At 53.4% G+C, this 17915-nt stretch overlaps 1 protein-coding gene across 10 annotated transcripts in view; it reads left to right on the top strand.

Annotated features, from left to right (window-relative positions):
• The window catches only part of Crhr2 (corticotropin releasing hormone receptor 2), a 46567-nt gene extending 29287 nt beyond the window's left edge, over positions 1-17280 (top strand). For 2 of the 10 annotated variants that reach the window (XM_010628317.3, XM_010628319.2), the window contains 10 exons: positions 546-631; positions 1617-1723; positions 2010-2127; positions 3903-4056; positions 4532-4592; positions 5920-5992; positions 13415-13500; positions 13713-13848; positions 14316-14357; positions 15577-17280. In XM_010628317.3, coding sequence (XP_010626619.1) covers positions 546-631; positions 1617-1723; positions 2010-2127; positions 3903-4056; positions 4532-4592; positions 5920-5992; positions 13415-13500; positions 13713-13848; positions 14316-14357; positions 15577-15717 — 1004 coding nt within the window. In that variant the 3' untranslated portion in view covers positions 15718-17280. Of the gene's footprint in view, positions 1-545; positions 632-1613; positions 1724-1770; positions 2128-3902; positions 4057-4531; positions 4593-5919; positions 5993-6380; positions 6511-13414; positions 13501-13712; positions 13849-14315; positions 14358-15576 lie in introns of those variants that run through there. The other 8 variants (XM_010628316.3, XM_010628318.2, XM_010628311.3 and 5 more) reach the window with 6 other exon arrangements.
• The last annotated feature ends 635 nt before the right edge of the window (positions 17281-17915 follow it).

The following is a 17915-nucleotide window of genomic DNA, read 5'->3' as shown; positions in this document are numbered from 1 at the left end:
TTTTTTTTGCCTTGGCTTCCTCCTCTGTAAAATGAGTTAATACCTCATCAGCAGCCACTGGTAAGGCTGTCATGAGGATTAAGGGCAGGAAGAAGACCTGGTACATGGAAATACATGTATACAGATGGTAGCTATTATGAAAACGCAGCTGTTGATATTGGTGAAAGAAGTGCAGAGCTCATAACTGTAAAATGATTGAGGCAAGAATGGCAAGTCTTTGTTGTGCTAAAAAGCAGCAAATCTTCAGCCGCAATTCATTGCTCACAATTAGGTTCAGTTTTGAAGCAAAATGAAAGGAAGTGTGCAAAGAGCTAGTCTAAGATTGTATCTAAAATATATATTAACATATTCTTTAGCTAATAACATAAAATAAGCCTTTTATGCAACTTTCACATAAATGACTTTCATGTAAACTTTCAGACATGCATTGTGTTTCCAGGCCCAGGGAAGCTAAGGAATGTGAACCTTATCCTTCAGGCACCAGGGAGCCAGAGAGGGTTCTTGAGGGTAGTGACCTGACTCTCGGTGGTTGGCATCTTCTGTAGGGAGCGCCTACCGAGAATGCTTAGAGAACGGGACATGGGCCTCAAAGATCAACTACTCCCAGTGTGAGCCCGTTTTGGATGACAAGGTGAGTAGCCCCACTGCCCCAACCCTGGTCCTTATACAGGTATGGGGACTCAGGTTGGGCACAGAGGATCCCAGGAGTGACAGAGCCTGTCCCACGTCACCCAGCCATTCCTTTTGCACTTCCATGCCACTGTGCCCGTCCTGTGCTCCATGATCCTGTGGCGAGAGTCGGGCAGGAAGGCATGCTGTCCCACCCCCAGCACAGCCTGGCTGATGGAGGACATAGCCAAGGAGGCACGGGACAGAAAAAGAGTGCTCCCCAACACCTAAAGGATGTGTGCCGCTGAGCCTCAGTTTCCGCATGTGGCGTGCTGAATCTGACTCCGTTTGGAATCAAGTGCAGCCCCCAGGGCTGACCCCATGGGAAGTGGGGCCTGCTCCAGCTTTCTCTCAGCTGGAGTCTTCTGGCACTTTGTTTGGAGTCGGGGGCCCGTGGTGATGATCCAAAGTGAACTGACTTAGCAGGTCTGAGGAGCATCCCTCAGCTCTGCAGACCTGCTCCTCCTCATAGCTGCATTTTGGGGCAGACCCCGGAATTGCCTGTGCCACGGCTCCTGAGGCGCGAGGGCAGGCTGGCCTCACTCTACAGATGTCAAAACTGAAGCCCAGCTCAGCCTCATTCTCAGCTGCTCAACCAGCTCAGTTAGAGCAGAGCCTAAACCCAAATATAGCATGGTAGAGTCTAGATTTTCTTTTTTTTTTCAAATTTGTGCCTGTATCTCTGGGATATCTCAGAATGGACTATATCCAAATGTGCCCCCCCAAATGCATATTGGGACAGCTGACCATGGCCATTTATAACAACTAGAGCCACCAGGCCCCCCTGGAACAAGTTCTAAGAATCAGGCATGGGGGTAGAGGGACACATAGGCCCCCAAAGTTTTGGCCCCCAAAGTCAGGGCACATAGGAATGGCCATGGCTGGAGTTCCCAGCCCCATGCTATGCCCCCTGCCTCCATCTGCCATGCTTGTTGTCTGTCCAGCAGAGGAAGTATGACCTGCACTACCGCATTGCCCTTGTGGTCAACTACCTGGGCCACTGTGTTTCCATGGCGGCACTGCTGGCTGCCTTCCTGCTTTTCCTGGCCTTGCGGTGAGTCTGCTCCTGCCCTGCTCTCTCCTCGTCCCCATTTCTCCCAGGTGTTCTCACCTCCCCCAAGAACCCAGAACCAGTGGACAGAGGAGGGTTGGGCTGGGTGCCCAGACACTGGCCACAGAAGACCCGACCATGGACACCATCGGGATGGGGGGCTTCGCTCCCATACAGCGCCCCTCCAACCTAGGCTAAGTCTCTTCCTGGCCCCTAACCCCAGCCATGTCAGAGCTCTGACCCCAGGGGACCTGTCCCAGCTGACCCAGGCTCACCTGGCCTCCCCTAGGAGCATCCGCTGCCTGCGGAACGTGATCCACTGGAACCTCGTCACCACCTTCATCCTGCGAAACGTCACGTGGTTCCTGCTGCAGCTCATTGACCACGAAGTGCACGAGAGCAACGAGGTCACTGTTTGGGGATGCTCAGGCTGGGCAGGGGGCTCTGGGCTCATGGCAGGGTGGCTCTCTGCTTGATACTCAGGTGCAAACCAGACTCGAGCTTGCTGCACCCCAAACATTGCTCCCTCAGGGCCAGAGAAGCTGGCACCGAGCTGCTTCCACCTGACAGCAGACAGATTTACCTGTCTTTCCCCACCTTGTGAGGTCAAGCTCCTTAAAGGGAGGCTGGCACTAACTTCTGTTGAGCTTTATCTCAGTTTGCGCCAATGAGACAGGTTGGGATGATTGTCCTCATTACACAGATATGGAAACTGAGGCTCAGAGAGCTTAAATGACTCTCCAAGGTCACATGCTGTAATGATTCTTCTTCTTTTTTTTTTCCTCATTGAGTTAATTGGTACAATCTAGGTATACAGTACAGTTACATTCATTATTGGGATCTTGTACCTTACATGACAGGTCTTGGTTCTCATTTTTTCCCCTTGTCCCTGCCCTCCCTTCACCCCCTCCTCGCCTCCCCCTTTATTTATTTATTTATTTTTTTTGTACCCGGGATCAAACTCAGGATCTCATGCTTGCGAGGCAGGCGCAGTGTCACCAAGTTAAATCCCCAGCCCTGGCACATTTTCTTGGTGAATTTTCAATCCATTTCCTTCTCTTAGCCTGAATCTAACCAGATGCCCAGCCTGGTCTGACACTTAAACTGACTCTACATTATGACCAAACGGGTACAGTTGGACATCAGGGGCCCTCCAGGCCCAGTACTGGCTTGTACTAATGTACACGGCATAACTTGGAGAACAGGCAAATCTGGCAGGAGGGCCCTTTAGCCTCCCATATCAGCAGAACTTTCCAGGACCAAGGAGGCAAACAGCCACATGGATCCAGGATCTGGGCTTGGCTATTGGGCAAAGCCACAGAGCAGCTGGAAGCAAAGCACAGGATTATCGAACAGGCCAGGGCATCAGAGCTGGGCAGAGAAGTGGGTGTCCCAGAACTCCCCCAATCCCAAGCTGGCTGGCATCAGCCTGCTGCTGCCCAATTCCTGGCTGTCCAACCTTGGCTCTGAGCTGCCTGGAGACAAATCCTGGGGAAGCTCAGGCCTGGAAGGCCATGGGTGGACCCTGGTTTTGCATGGCTCTGATCAGGTTCTTCCATTTCCTGTACCCCAAGGAAGGTGCTGGGGGGACCACCTTGCCCAGAGGGACAGGAACAGATCCTTCTGTGCTGGGGAAGGCAGACCATGCAGGGGCCCTGAGCACAGCCACAGCACATACTTGGCCTGTCTGTGCCATCTTTCCTTTTCTCTCACTGCCCAGCAAAGCTCAGAGAGGGCAGCAACTTCCCAGAGGCCCCAGAGCTAGCAAGACCCGCTGCAGAGCCAGGGTGCCCACTCCACACCCCAAGTCCCCACACACAAAGGCCTTCAGGGCCCCATCCTCATGTGATCATTTCTCTCCCTTTGTTGCATTTTAGTCTGGGTGAAAGCTCATATTCCATAGTTGTCCCAGCCTCTGCCTGCAGAAAGCTCAGAACCAGCTCCCCTTTCTCAGAAAGAGAAATTCAGAAGTGTTCTTGAGAAATTAAAACACATGGGGACCAGCGGGGAATGGCACCTTAACTGCATCCCAGAGTGCAAGGGCTGGGAAGGATGAACCTCTCTGAGTGAGAGGCTGTGACCACAAATACCCTTTGGGAGGTCCTGAGACTCACTGCCCTGCCTGGGGCGCTGGCCTTCCCTGGGCCCCAAAAAGCTCCTGACACCCCTGCCCTGTGTGCAGATTTGGTGTCGCTGCATCACCACCGTCTTCAACTACTTTGTGGTCACCAACTTCTTCTGGATGTTCGTGGAGGGCTGCTACCTGCACACGGCCATCGTCATGGCCTACTCCACTGAGTGCCTGCGCAAGTGGATCTTCCTCTTCGTTGGATGGTGTGAGGGTTCTGGGGTCTCGGAGGGGAGGGTCGTGGTTGAGGTCACCTCCCTTCATCTTAGATCTAAGAACCAGACACAGCCTTGCCTGCTTCCCCCAGAACAGCCCCAGGATACAGCCACTTCCTCCATGCTGGCAAGAAAGGAGCTGAGAATCCCTCCAGAGGATTTCCCACAGATAGCTCTCCTCTGCCTGAGCAATTGAGCCAAAGCACTTGCCTCTGGTGTCTAAAGGGAACGTGGCTGGCTCTACTTCTGTCCCAAACCCTCAGAAATCGTGCCATCATCCCCTGCACATAGAAGACAGCTAAGAGTGGATCCAGGGGCCTGGGGACAGGGCATCCCTGGGTCATGCAAGGACTGAAGCTAGAAGAGCAGAAACATGATCCAGGGCCCCATGTGGTCCCCTCCTCTGAGTCCTACAAGAGGGTCCCTTTCCCATGGTCTGCCCCTTACAGCCCACATCTGTCCTTTCAGGTGTCCCCTGCCCCATCATTGTCGCCTGGGCCATTGGCAAACTCTGTTATGAAGATGAAAAGTAAGTGGGGCAGCTGTATGGGGCAGTGGGATCTAGACAGGTCAGCCTTGGGCTCCACCGAGGGGTGGGAGCTGTAGCCGGGCCTAGACAGGCTCCTGGTCCTGTTGTCCTTAGACTGACAGAAATATCCCCACACCCAGGACTCACTGGTAAGTCTTAAGCCAGTTTGGCTTGTTGAATTCAATTAGGAATCGTGATTTCTTTCAGTGCTCCATGTGCCTTTGGAATGTGCTCCTTCTTGGAGTTGGATGTGCCAGGTCTGGCCAAAGACACATGGAAGAGACTGAGGGGTTAGGCTTTCCGGCTCAATGGTAGCTGAGGCTGGAGCTCACCCAGAGCTTGTTTGGGGACATTCCAGTGTCTGCTTGGGTGCAGTGTCCTGTCCCAGGGTGCTCCCTCACCAGAGACTGGTATACTGAGCCACAGGCCCGCCTAGGAGCAAACAGGAATTCGGAGGGGTTGCAGAGGGTGAGAGAAGGGGGACTGGGGAACTTAAGTCTCTGTGTGAGGATCTCCAAGGGCTTGCAGGGGCTGGAGAGACCAGATCCAGTTTAAGGGGTGTCCTAATGCTGGACCACCTTGGTATGTAGTGAGCTTCTGGTCAAATGGGGTGTTCAAGTAGAGACCAGAAATTTGGGTGCCATGAGGCAGTAGGGGAGATTTCCTTTGGAGGCTGGCGTGCACTGGCTATGCAGGGCACAGTTTCCAGACTCAGTAGACCCTCCTTGAGGTCCAGCCATTTCTGGCACAGCCAGCCTGAAACTTGCCCCTGCCCTTCCTCTAGATCATTAAGCATCTTTCCATCTGGTATCCCTGGAGAGTAAATCAAGCTTCTGACAGACAGTGAGGTCAGCCAGGCAGCAGGCTCCCTTCAGTGGTTGCATGCAGCTCAGCTCAAAGACTGGAAGATGGGGCCCAGGGTAAAGGAAGACTCCACCTCCAAATCTGCTCCCTTGTGCAGTCGAGTGCCTGATACACAGAGCAGCAGGTCTGAATAGTGTGGGAACAGGTGGCAGTTGGGCCCCGGGCCAGTGCAAAGGAGCCCAGCTCTCCCTTTGTTCCTGCACCTCCTGTATGCCCAGCCCTGCCCAGAAACCTTCATGGGGCAGAGAGCTGAGGAGCAACCCCCAGGCCTGTGGAGGAAAGCGCAACTCGGGGCCCAGCCAAGGCAGCCAGTGGGCCGGGGCTGCCCAGCATGGCATATTGGGAAGAACAGCCCTGGAAATGGTGTTCAGAAAGGGACAAGCCAGAGGGCACTGGTGCCACTCTGGGAGTAGTCCCCCAAGCACAGCTCAGCAGGCCACCCACAGCCACCCGGTCTTTGCAGGTGCTGGTTTGGCAAGGAACCCGGCAACCTGGTGGACTACATCTATCAAGGCCCCATCATCCTCGTGCTCCTGGTAGGTCCTCTGCATGGACTGGGGCAGCTGGGGGACCAGAAGGACAACAGAGACCCCCTCTGCAGAGACACTGGAAAGATGTGGTCTAGGCAGACCCCCACATCTGCCCTGTGTGCTGCCCCCATATCCAACACAGGCCTCCTCTCTTCCCAACCCTCCAACGTGCCCTTCCTCGGTCTCTGTACCCTGACCCTCTGCATGTCAGGTTCTTTCTGTGAATGGAGAAGGGGTGTGACAGGTAGATCTCTAGTGCCTTCCCCTGTCTGGTCTGTGCCAGGTGCCCTTGCCAGGTACAGTGCTGAGACAGCCAGATGAGCAAACAGCTGGAGGCAAGAGAAGGGTGTTGCCCTTCTGCTCAGCCCAGACCTCTGCTCCTTTCTGCCCCCAGCAACCCCCTCCTGGGCCCCGCCCCCACCACCCGCCTGGAGCAGCAGAAACCGGAAAGCAGGAACACAGTATAATGAGCAATTGTTCCCTGTTCAGCTCCCTGCCCTTCGCTGAGTGTATTCGCATCTAAGGTATAACTGCCACCACGTCTTTAAACCACAACGGGCTTTAATTAAGATAGAATTTAAGTAGAGGCCACATTCTACAAAAAGGACCCATTATATATTATACATTGAAAAAAACGTACACAAAAGCCCCATACGAAATTGGCATTTACGTAAGACTTATTTCAGGCTTGGTAATTTCAGGCTCTGGTATGTACCAGCTTCCTTAAAGGGCCACTGTGCCTTCTGGGAAACTCAGTGAGAGCAAGTCCTCCCATGCACACAGCAGCTGCCTAGTGAGGCTGGCTTTTGTCTACCATGGAGACAATCACTGTTTATCTCTTCTATTTCCTTGCTCCCATCCTTTTTGTGACTTCTGGGATTCACTAGGTCCTATCTTGGGAATGTCCTTGGCACATGTGAGCAAATGACGGCTGGAAAGGTTCTCACCCACTGCCTGAAATTCGTTGTCAGGGCTGTGTTCCCTTCTGAAGTAGGAGCAGTCCTTGTCAGCAATGAGTGGGGGAGGACTGTCCTTGGACTCCCAGCTGCAGTGAGGCACTGGCCCTCAGTGTGAATGGAGACCCCACAAGATCCACTCCCTTCCCACCAGCTGCCAGAGCCAGTGGCAGGAGGATAGGGATTTTGCTGAGCCTGGGACCCAGCCAAGAAATGGTGGCCTGGATGGGGACCAGTAAGGCAGGAGTGTTCATTGCTGTAAAGATGTGGGGCCAGTCATGAGGAAGCAACAAGAAAATGAGACAAAAGTAGGGCATAAGGGAGTCTCAACCTCCAGCTTTCTCATGTGTGTCCTGTTCTCTGGCTCCGTGACCATCTTCCCTTTGGACCCAGTTATCTGCCCCAACCGAGGCTTCCAGATTCCAAGCTAAGCCCTTCCCCAAACCCTCTCTGTTTTCCTTCCAATCCTTCATCCTTGAGACAAAAGAAGTTGGGGTTACAGGTGAAGAAACAGATAAGCTGGCTGGTGGCCCTGAGCTCAGGATAGATCTCTTGCCTTGTCACCACCACTTGCTGATGTCTTCATGGCTGGTGATGTGGTTGGCATGCCTGCCTCTCCGGCCCTCCCCAGCTGTTTCTGCTGCTAAGAGACGCTCACTTATTTCTGGGTTCTGGGAAGTCAGTTGAGTGGCAGAGTTTGCAGGAAGCCAGGCTCCTGCCTGTTGTTGTGGGAGAAAGGACATGGCATTCATGAGGCTTAGAGCCCTCCATGAGTATGTAACCATGTGCGACCTTCAAGGCAAGCTCTGTGGTCATTCCCACCAGACCACTGAGGAAGCAGAGCTCAGAGAAGTAAAGCAACTTACCTAAAGCCACACAAATGCATAGTAACAGTCGGAATTTGAACCAGGAGACCAAGATGGTGCTATTCATTTGTTTGAGAGGTGGTTCAGGAACACACAGCAAGGGGTTTGGAGAAGGCAGAGAAAGGATGAAATCTAAATAGAGGGAGACAATGAGTAGATTAGCACCAGAACATTCAGGATCCATCTCACTATAGCCCCTGAGGAAACATGTACACAGGTCTTAGAACTGTCCCTTTGGTGGGGGAAAGAATTGTCCCCTTGAAGGTGAGGCAGCTGGCTTGCTAACCCTGCTGCACCATGCCTCCTCAGTGGGGTTGCCCCCAGGACACTAAACCCCCTGAATCCCAGGCCACCCTGTCCTCATCCTGAGCTAGGTCCTATGACACCAGAGAGACCCTTGGGCTGGGCACTGTCCCTTGCATGTGAAAGTAGGACCAGGGGAGTCAGGCTGGACATCTACTGTAGGGTGTGGCACATCAGGTCTGTCTGGAGGAAGTCTGGGCTCTGCATTCCAGGGATGGTGGCTCCTAGCTCAGTGTGTCTCCCAGGGATGTCTTAGCTGCCCCGGTTCCAGAGGCAGACCTGGGGACCCAGCCTGGCCCTGGGGATCTGGGCTTGTCTCCAGCACCCAGCTGCCTTGCTGTGTGCACTCTGGGACCTGAGCATGATAAGCTGCAGGTGGAGAGGTGTATTGTCTGGCTTTCTCCATGGCCCAGCTAGGGACTCTGCCCTTCACCTCCCTGCAAAATGCTAATAGAAGGGAAAACTTGAGGTGTCCAGTGAGGACCAGCCTCCCAGGGCTTTGAGGCAGACTGGTAGCCAGGCCGCAGGACACCCTCACTCCATCTTCAAGGGCTCCCTAGCAATGAGTCAGTAGGCTCACCCATCTGTAAGGAATAGGCAGGCATGTTGCCCATGAGTCTGGAGTGATTCACGTCTTGGTGCATGTGTGGTGCAGGGAGCCACAGGCTGGACCAGGTGGGGAGGTGGTTCTGAGACAGAGCAGAGCCTCAGGAAGCCTGCTTCAGGCCAGGACATGGCAGAGCACAGGACATGCTGGGGACTGGGACACCCAACCTGGGCTCCAAGACAGCAGAAGCCACATAGGGAGAGATGAGCCAAGGAATGTGAGTTCCTTCCTTCCTTCCTTCCTTCCTTTATTCCTTCCTATTTCCTCCCTTTCTCCCTCCTTGCCTCTGCACATGCATAAACAGTCAAGAAACATTCGGGAGCATGGGGGTAGGGGGAGGCTGTGTACACTGCTTTAACGACTGTCCCAGCCTCCAATCCTCCAGCAGGTCTCAGGTGGCTCGAGCACTGGAGCCTTGGGAGGTTGTGGGCAAAGGGTATGCTGGGGGGCATCATGGAACAAGCAACGGGTGGTGCACCTGGTCATTTGTGGTGTGATCCTGAAGGAACTCTTGTCTTCTTGGTGCCTTAATTTCCCACCTGTAGCACAAGGATGCTTCACGGCCTTACAGTGTCACATGAGGACTAGTGGGCTGGGGACACCTGCTGCTTGCCACAGGCTCGGGACCACATGCTGATAGCTCCCAGGGTTTCCTGAGCTCAGATCTCAGTTGGGAGCTGCTGAAAATCACCCCTGCAGAAGCAGCTGTGATGTCGGGGTTAGAAGAAGGCTGCTGATGGCCAGCTGCCTCAGTGACAGTCCTGACATCATCCCCTGTTAATTGTGTGGCATGGGCAACTCACATAGCCTACTGATCCTCAGTTTGTACATCTGTGAAATGGAATTAATAATCATAACCACTTGTAAAAGTGGCTGCGTGAGGAATAGTCATGCAGTACGTAGAGCAGCACCTGGAATGGTGTAAGCACTGGGACCATGCAGTCAGCATGAGTCCCCCATAGGCCCGACCTGATGCAGGAGTGTAGGGACTGAAATCTCCAGAACCCAGTCACAAGATCACACGGTGGTCTGATGCTCTGGCTAGGGCCCCACCCATGCTCACAGGATCTCATGGGGACAAAGCTGTTTTCCTGAAGAAACCAAAATGTCACTGGGGCTAAGCTGAGGGACAGATGGTAGCTGGGTGAAGGCAGAACCTCTCAGGGGAAGCTTTATCAGGGTGCTGGTCTCACCTGCACTGCAACGCCCTCCCCAGGCAGCAGCCCCAAACCTGAGCTAACAACATCCTGGGTGGGGTGGAAGGGCGTGTCACAGCAGGAGGTGGATTTGCCTGGTTGGTGTCCAGATGATTCCACCATCTCCCTGGGCTTGAGCCTCTCTCCTGTCTCATCCCTTCACCCCCAGCATCACTGAAGCCACACTGGCCACCATGCAGGGGCTGGGCTCTTTCACACCAGGATGGCTTCACCTGTGGTCTCGATTGACTGGAGCACACTCCCCACCATCACCTGCTAGCATGGCCTCATCTTCAAGTCTCACCTTTTGTGCCATCTCCCCAGGCCTTTCTTGGACCCTAAGAAACATGGCATTCCTCTCCACACCTGCCCTTCCCCAGCTAGGCCTCCGAAGCAGGGACCATGTCTGCCTGTCCACTTCCCTATCTGTGGTACCCAGAGCAGAGCCTGGCATGTGGTGAGTTGATTCACAGAATGAAAGAATAATTACATAAAGCTAGAAACCAAGTCAGGGTACAAGAGCCAGTGGTCACTGAAGAACCGGGATGGTTTTGCTCTGGAAGCAAGGAAGAGGGAGTCTAAGAATAGAGAACAAAGGCTCAGCATGGGCTGGGGTGGTCAGAGGGCTTCCTGAAGGGAGAAGAAGGTGTCTGTGATGAGTTGGTGTGCAGGGGAGGCTGGGACACAGCCTCAAAGTAAGAATGCCTTTCAGGCTTCACAGACCCAGGCTGAGGTGGGCCAGGGGCAGCTTCACTAAATGCCTCCTGGTGTGAGGAGAGAGGTAATGTGCTGTCCCCCAGATGTTCCACACTAGACCCTGCCCCGATCCTGCTCAGCATAAGGATAAGAGCAACATCAAAGAGTGCTGGAGGGCCACCTATTGACTGGATGGATGGATAAATACTGGACGAATAGTTGAGTGATATAGTTGGTGGGTTGAAGGATAGATGGATAAAGAGTAGGTGGACATTCAGTGATTGGCTAGTGAGTTGAATAATATTTAACGCAAGGAAATGTGGCAAAGGTGAGAATATATTTTGATTCCAACAGTCTCCCCTCAGAGAGTTAGGAAGGATCAGAATAGGCCAGGTACTTGGTATTACATAGAATTGACCTATGCATTAAGGTGACTTGTGCCCGAAACTCAGGAGCTAGGTTATGAGGTCCTTACAAGAAAGCAGGCAGCAGGCTATGGGCAGCCTCATCAAAGGCCCCCTAAACCCCACAACTTCTGCCCCTGTGCTCACCAGGCTACTAGCTCTTGCCCAAGCCACCCTCCAGTCTGGGGTCACCCAGGGTCAAAGTCTCATGTCTGCCTGTGTCCCCCACTTCCATCCTGGGATCTGGAACTTAGGGAAAGCCCAGCCCAGGTTCAGAAGGAATGGATTTTCTAGGCAGAGACTTGGAAGGGTGTGTGTGTGTTTGTGTGTGTGTGTGTGTGTGTGTGTGTGTGTGTGTGTGTGTGTGTATGTGTGTGTGTGAGCCTGCAGACATTCCTGGGCTAACATGGGTCTCTGTCTTGCCTGTGAGTACTTTGAGAAGAGTCCCCTTCTGAGGTCAGGCCAGTACAGAGTCCCATTCCAGTCTACCTGCACATGGAGGCAGGTGAAGAGAAACACAGGCAAACCGTGTACCAGACAGACACACATACACACAGAGAACAGACTCACAGGCCTGTGGAGTGGAGAGTAAGGCAGCACGCAGCCACAGGGACCAGCAAACGGACAAACAGAGCCTCCAGGCCGCAGAGGCCCACCACATGGGTGAGGAAGCTGACTCAGGAGTCGAGTGGACTGGGGCCAGAGGCTGGGGGAGGCTCAGAATGAAGTAAATGAGGTCCTCCCAGGAGCCTCAAGCCTTGGGCTACCCATTCATCTTCCCATCTGTGATTGTCTCCAGGGACTGTGCAGCTCCTGGGTGTGGGGTGGGTGGTGAGAGATTAATCACTCCTTTAGCAGAGGAGCTATTAATCACTCCATCTGGCCAGTGCATCCCCGGGGCAAGGCTGAAAAGACTTCAGTCCAACCTGTGCCAAGGAGAGCGTGAGAACCCAGCTCCCATCATTAAGGCCTGGTGTCCTGGCTGGGTCCCAGCATGGTGCAGGGTCCCCAGGCTTTACCAGGCTGCAAATTCGGGCCTTGATACCATATGAGCCATGGATTCATGTGCACCCACACACATATACACCCTCACTCAGACCTGGCCAGAAGGGGATGCAGGCAAGGGCTGTTGATCATTGCATTTGACAACTACAAGCCAAGGTATCAGCTTTATAGATGTGACCCTCACATATGACTTAACCTTTTGAAGCTTCAGACTTGTCATCCATAAAATGGATATAATCAATGCTCTTTCACAGGGTCTGTGGAGGGTATTAAATGAGGCAATGCTTGTATAGCTCTGTGCACGAGGGAGCCCAGAGGCAGGGCCTGGCAAGCAGAGCACACTTGCTGACACCCTGGACCATGGCTGGCTCCCCACAGGGTTCAGGCTCCGCCTTCAGCACCACCACCGGGTCAAGGTCAGGGTGCCTTGTATGGATGAGACTGGCAGCCCTTTGGGCACCTCGCTCATCCCACCAGATTTGGACCCACCCTGGTTGCAGACAACTAGGAGAACCAGAGGAGTGGGTACCAGGGCATCCCAGGCATTGCTGACCAAGGGTGTGAGGCCAACCATTCCAGTAGTAGCATCCCAACTCTCACGCCAAAGAATAACAAATACAAGCTGATTAGCCACACTCTAGCTTACTGTGGCTCCTGACCCAAGGGTGCCCACTGGGAGGCCTCTAGGATGGCAAAGGGGGATGCTGAAAAGTGCTGTGCCTTCTTCTGGATGTTGCTGGCTGTCCCTAGGGGCATCCATTGACCCTGCCCCAGGGAGAGTCCACTGTAAGCCAGCCAGCCAGTTCCCCTCCAAGACAGAGCCCAGGGTGGCGGCAGACTCCGAAAGCTGTCAATAGATGAATCAAATGCGCCATGCTGTCCTACCCTTACCTACATGAACATCTCCAACACTGGTCACCCAGTCACTAGTGTCCCCCACCCCTTCCACAATAGGGGTGACCTTCCAGAGCCACCCCCGTGACTCCCAGGGAAGTAAAGATGACCAAGATACAATATGTATATTACCAGTTTCTCAAGATGAACGTAACGATGTATCATGAACATATACTAATAAAAAAGGGGATGCCGTGACTGAGGGGAGGGCTCAGGCAGAGCCCTACTCAGGGCCGGGGCTGGGACTTCAAGGTGTCCCCAGAAGAGTGGCTTCTTACTGTCATCCCTCGTCGTAGAGGCTGCCTTTCCTCCCTTGGGGCTGAGGGTAGAGAGCAGGCCCTAGAGAGAAGGGGCATCTCCCTGTCCTGGCCAGGCAGGGGCAGGGGCTGGGGCACTGGGCACGTGCTGGGTGACAGGTGTGTGCCTGGGAGGTGGGGCTCTTCTCAGTTCATCCCCCACTCAAGGTCTTTCCTTTTTCCCTCTCTGCCTTCTTCCTTACAGATCAATTTTGTGTTTCTGTTCAACATTGTCAGGATCCTAATGACAAAATTACGAGCATCCACCACATCCGAGACAATGCAGTACAGGTACATGGCCCCTGGGTGCCTTGTCTGCTGCAGAGGAGAAATGAGGGTTCATCTGGGCCACCCCCTGCCACCAGGCAGAGGCCTGTGAGCCCTCATGCAGGGAGCTCACTCACTCAGGCACCCCGAGGAAGCCCACCAGATCCACCTCTTCCCACCTGTGGGGTCTGCCCGAAGTGTGGGCTCAGATGTGTCATTGCCCTCTCGACCCCCAGGAAGGCAGTGAAGGCCACCCTGGTCCTCCTGCCCCTGCTGGGCATCACCTACATGCTCTTCTTCGTCAACCCCGGTGAGGACGAACTGTCGCAGATCGTGTTCATCTATTTCAACTCCTTCCTGCAGTCTTTTCAGGTGGGCCTCCTGCGAGAGCATCCCTGACCCCGAGGTGCAAGCCTGGAGTTCAGTTACTCACACACACTGAGATACAAGAGCATACACATGCTCACTTGGAACCCAGCCTGGCCCCAGATGTGACCATGGGCCGAGCCCTATCATCCCCACCCCAGGGCTCAGGCATCCCAGCACTTCTGAGGACTCAGGGTGAAAGCAACCCTACTTACTGCCCTGGGACAGGCCATAAAACATTGAGTAGGCTGGTATCCTGCTTTAGGCTGATGGTAGATGACCACGGTGCTCTCCCTCAGAGGATCCCGGTGTAACCACATCCCATGAGCTGCAGCCATGAGTTCTGAACTCTGTCCAGCACTGATCCAGGGTCCATGGGTCATTGTGGTCCCGCCCCCATTCTGACTCCTACCCCACCTCCAGATATAGCAGCTCCTCCACCGGTCCCTGATGGCTCCCTCCTTGCTTTCTAGGGCTTCTTTGTGTCTGTCTTCTACTGCTTCTTCAATGGAGAGGTACGCGGCCTGGCCCTTGGGATGGTGTGGGCTCTGGGGGTCCTCAGACATCAGCCTTCTGGGAAAGCCTGGTCCCTGGCTGGGCTCAGCTCTGCCCTGAAGGAGGGAACAGAGGCCTAAGAAACCACCCAGCCTTAGAGGACCAGAACTCCAGCAGATTAATCTGGAGGCAGATTAGAAGACCCATCACAAGGCCAGAACTAATAGGCCAGCACCCCATGCATACCTGGGAGAGAAGGTGAGCAGGGTGGCCAGGCTGTAGGCCCGGGGGCATAGAGAAGCCAGAGCAGAGGTGGTAACAGAAGGAAGCTTCCAGAAAGAGGTGAGGTGTCTGCCATGCAGGTCTTTATGGACTCAGAGCACCACAGAAAAGAATACACCCCAGGCAGCAGGCGCTCTAGCTCGAGGCCACAGTGAAGCCTGGTCAATTAAGGAGGTCCAGGATCCTGGCACAATGGGTACGGGGAGAGGCACTGCCAGTCAAAGGGGGGTGGTGAGGACCACAGTAGGCTCTGCAGCAAACAGCAGACACAGCCCTGGCCCTGAGCGTTTCAGGCACCCCAGGGGCATGCAGTGCCCCATGGAGCCACTTGGCCGGTGATGGCACAGGGCAGGTGCAGGAAGGGTCCCTGCTGACGGTGCTACGCCTGAATGCAGAGGCCAGTGGGGAACATTGGCTCTGCTGGCTGGAGGGTAGGGATGGGAGGAGCCGCTGGAGCCAACAGTGTATGTTTTGGGAACATTAATGGTTAGGATGCAGATATGGGTGCACTTTACAGAAGTCTTCCCTTATAATACATGGAACAGCTCTAAGTGTGGAAGTGAATAGAGCTTTCCCTCTCAGGAAGTACGTGCTGTGCAAGGGAAGGGGTCCCGGGGTGTGAGAGAAGGTCCTTTCAGAGGAAACCACACTTCCAGCATGGTGGGAGCAGGGCCCCAGTAGGGATCAAGGGGCAGGTTTACAAAGCTCCGGTGCCACCCGTGATGCTATCTCTGAGGTGGCAGAGTGCCTCAAGGAAGCTGGAAAATTCACCAGGACAATGTGAAAGGGGTCAGGCTTCTGCAGAGGGATGGCAAAGAGAGCCCCCTGAGAAGTTGCAGAGAGTGGGCAACAGGGTCAGGGGAAGGCCTCAGCGTGGGAACCGCCCCTGGCCTCCCTGAACATCCTCCCAGGGGAGAGGGGCAGCCCTGGGTGACTGAGCCTCTCCACCCACAACAGGTGCGCTCAGCTGTGAGGAAGAGGTGGCACCGCTGGCAGGACCATCACTCCCTCAGAGTGCCTGTGGCCCGGGCCATGTCCATCCCCACATCACCCACGAGGATCAGCTTCCACAGCATCAAACAGACAGCTGCTGTGTGACTGCTGGGTCACTCACCTGCCCAAGACCCCACCACAGAGGCAGCTCCCCACCATCCTCCTCCTCCTCCCTTCATATTGCACAGCCCCAGGGACACAGGAGAAGGGAGAGGAGAGTCCAGCCCTCCAGCCTGGCAGGAGAGCCGCTGTACGAGCTGAAGAGGGCTCTGAGGGATGCAGGGCCTGTTGTGGCCGCAAGTCTCCATGCAAGAAGGAGCAGAGGAGGGTGGCCATGGAACTCCTAAAAAGAGTAGGGCAGACACCTTTAGGCACTTGCCAATCCCAGCCTCTCTTGATGGACCTTCACTGTAGCCCTACTCAACGAAGGCCAAGGAAAAGGCCTGCCCGAGTCACATGGCTCGCTGCGCAGTCCCACTGCTTAGTCCTGCTCCCCGCTTCTCCACACTCAAGGGTCTGCAGCTGGGATATCAAGGGTCATCCAGCTGGCTGCATCCAAGCACTGTCAACAGAGAAGCCTTCCTCGCACCCTGCCCACAACTGGCTGTCCCTCCCCTCTCCCCAGTCATCTCCTCCTTGGGACAGCAGCCAGGATGTTGCCTGCTTCCTCCCCAGTGCTCAGATTGGGGACGTGGAAGGGCCAGGTCAGGAGGGAGAGACAGCCAGCAGAGCCACACCCTTAGGCCAACCAGATACACAGCACAGAAAAGAGGGGGAGCAAAAGTACGGGGGTAGGAGGGAGTGGGTGGGGATAGTGTATCTGGTGATGAGAATGAATCAGCTCCCCACCCCGTACCAGCTGAAAAATAAACCATGCCCTGGAATTGGCCTCCTCTCAGGTCGTGTGACCAGGATTTGAGGGCAGTGTGGGCCAAACACGGGAGCTAGTTCTGCAGAACACAGCCATGTCTCCCCTCTCTAGCAGACACTGGCCCTGGCTGGGGCAGACTTTCCTCTCTAACCTGTGGAGTTTGGAGTCATCACGCTCAGAGCACCTGCAGGTCACTTTATCGATCCTCAGGCTGAAACCCACCCCCAGCCCCAACCAAAGGCAGTTGACTGACTCAGCATGGATGGAGTGTGCAGCTCAACCTGTAAAGCAGACCTGTCCCAGGGGCCAAAGCCCCAGACTCTGCAGGGGCAGGTAGACAAGGCTACTCAGGCTGTTTCTGATTTAATTTCCATCCCCATCCACCTCAAGGAAAGTAACCAGAATCCAGAGAGAAGCCACTAGGTCATTAGTTTGAAAAAGTTCTAGATACCCCCACAAAAATAAACTTCGCGAAATTATGTATCCCACCCTGCACATTCTTAACTTGGTATTGAATAAGGTTTTAAAGGTGCAAAGGATCTGATCTCTAGCATTTGGTAAATATTTACATTTTAAAATAAAACTACCAGTACTTTAAAATATACCACATGGAATGTAGACACTGCAGCAATTTAATACTCAGCCTCATTATCGAAAAAGCACACGAGCCAGCTCTTTATTAACAGGTGGAGAATTTACAGTACTCCCTTTCTCTTTAACTTGTATCTTCATCCATCCACGCCTATGGAATTTTAGAGTGATGCAATTTTCTTTAATGAAAGTCTCGTGGCTCGCCCTATTGCATTTTTTTGCTACAAAATATATTTATGAACTAAAATTAAAATGTTTAATTTTCAGTGATGAAGATTTAACTTTTTAAAGTCTTCTACATTGATTATAATTTTGTTATAAAATGCCGTAAACAATGGATTAAATTGATTAGATATTAAAAATGTTATAATTATTAAACCTAAAAAGACAAACATAACTGAAAACACGCCTTCATGAAATGGATAAGAATTTAATTGCTCATGAGTCTATGGATGAATTTTACTGCAAGAACCAATCAGGACTCAGAATCCATTTTTTTCTTTCATTTTTTTTTTTATAGCTCTATGTGCTGAGAAGGCTTTTCAAATACATAAGTAGATGCTGTAGCGATGTCATTCAATTCTCTATACAACTTCTGAGATGTATCCTTCTAACTGCATGGCAGTCTATCATCAAAAATGCTCTATCAGCCACCTACTTAAGCCCTCTTTGCATTTGGCTGGAAAAAATAGAAAATGATCAGACTTGCAATAGAGTTTGCTTCCCTGCCACTGCATATTCACGGTCTCACCACCAGCCCCTCTGTACCAGACTGCTGTGGGGGCCAGGAGGGGCTTCAAAGCTCCACAGTGCACCAGAGGGTGACATGGGCTGTGGCTTC

This window comes from Fukomys damarensis, unplaced genomic scaffold (assembly GCF_012274545.1).
Source record: "Fukomys damarensis isolate Sample0158 unplaced genomic scaffold, DMR_v1.0_HiC HiC_scaffold_4, whole genome shotgun sequence".
NCBI lineage: Eukaryota > Metazoa > Chordata > Mammalia > Rodentia > Bathyergidae > Fukomys > Fukomys damarensis.
Note: the sequence above shows the minus strand (reverse complement) of the source record. Positions and strands in the feature narration are given on the sequence as shown.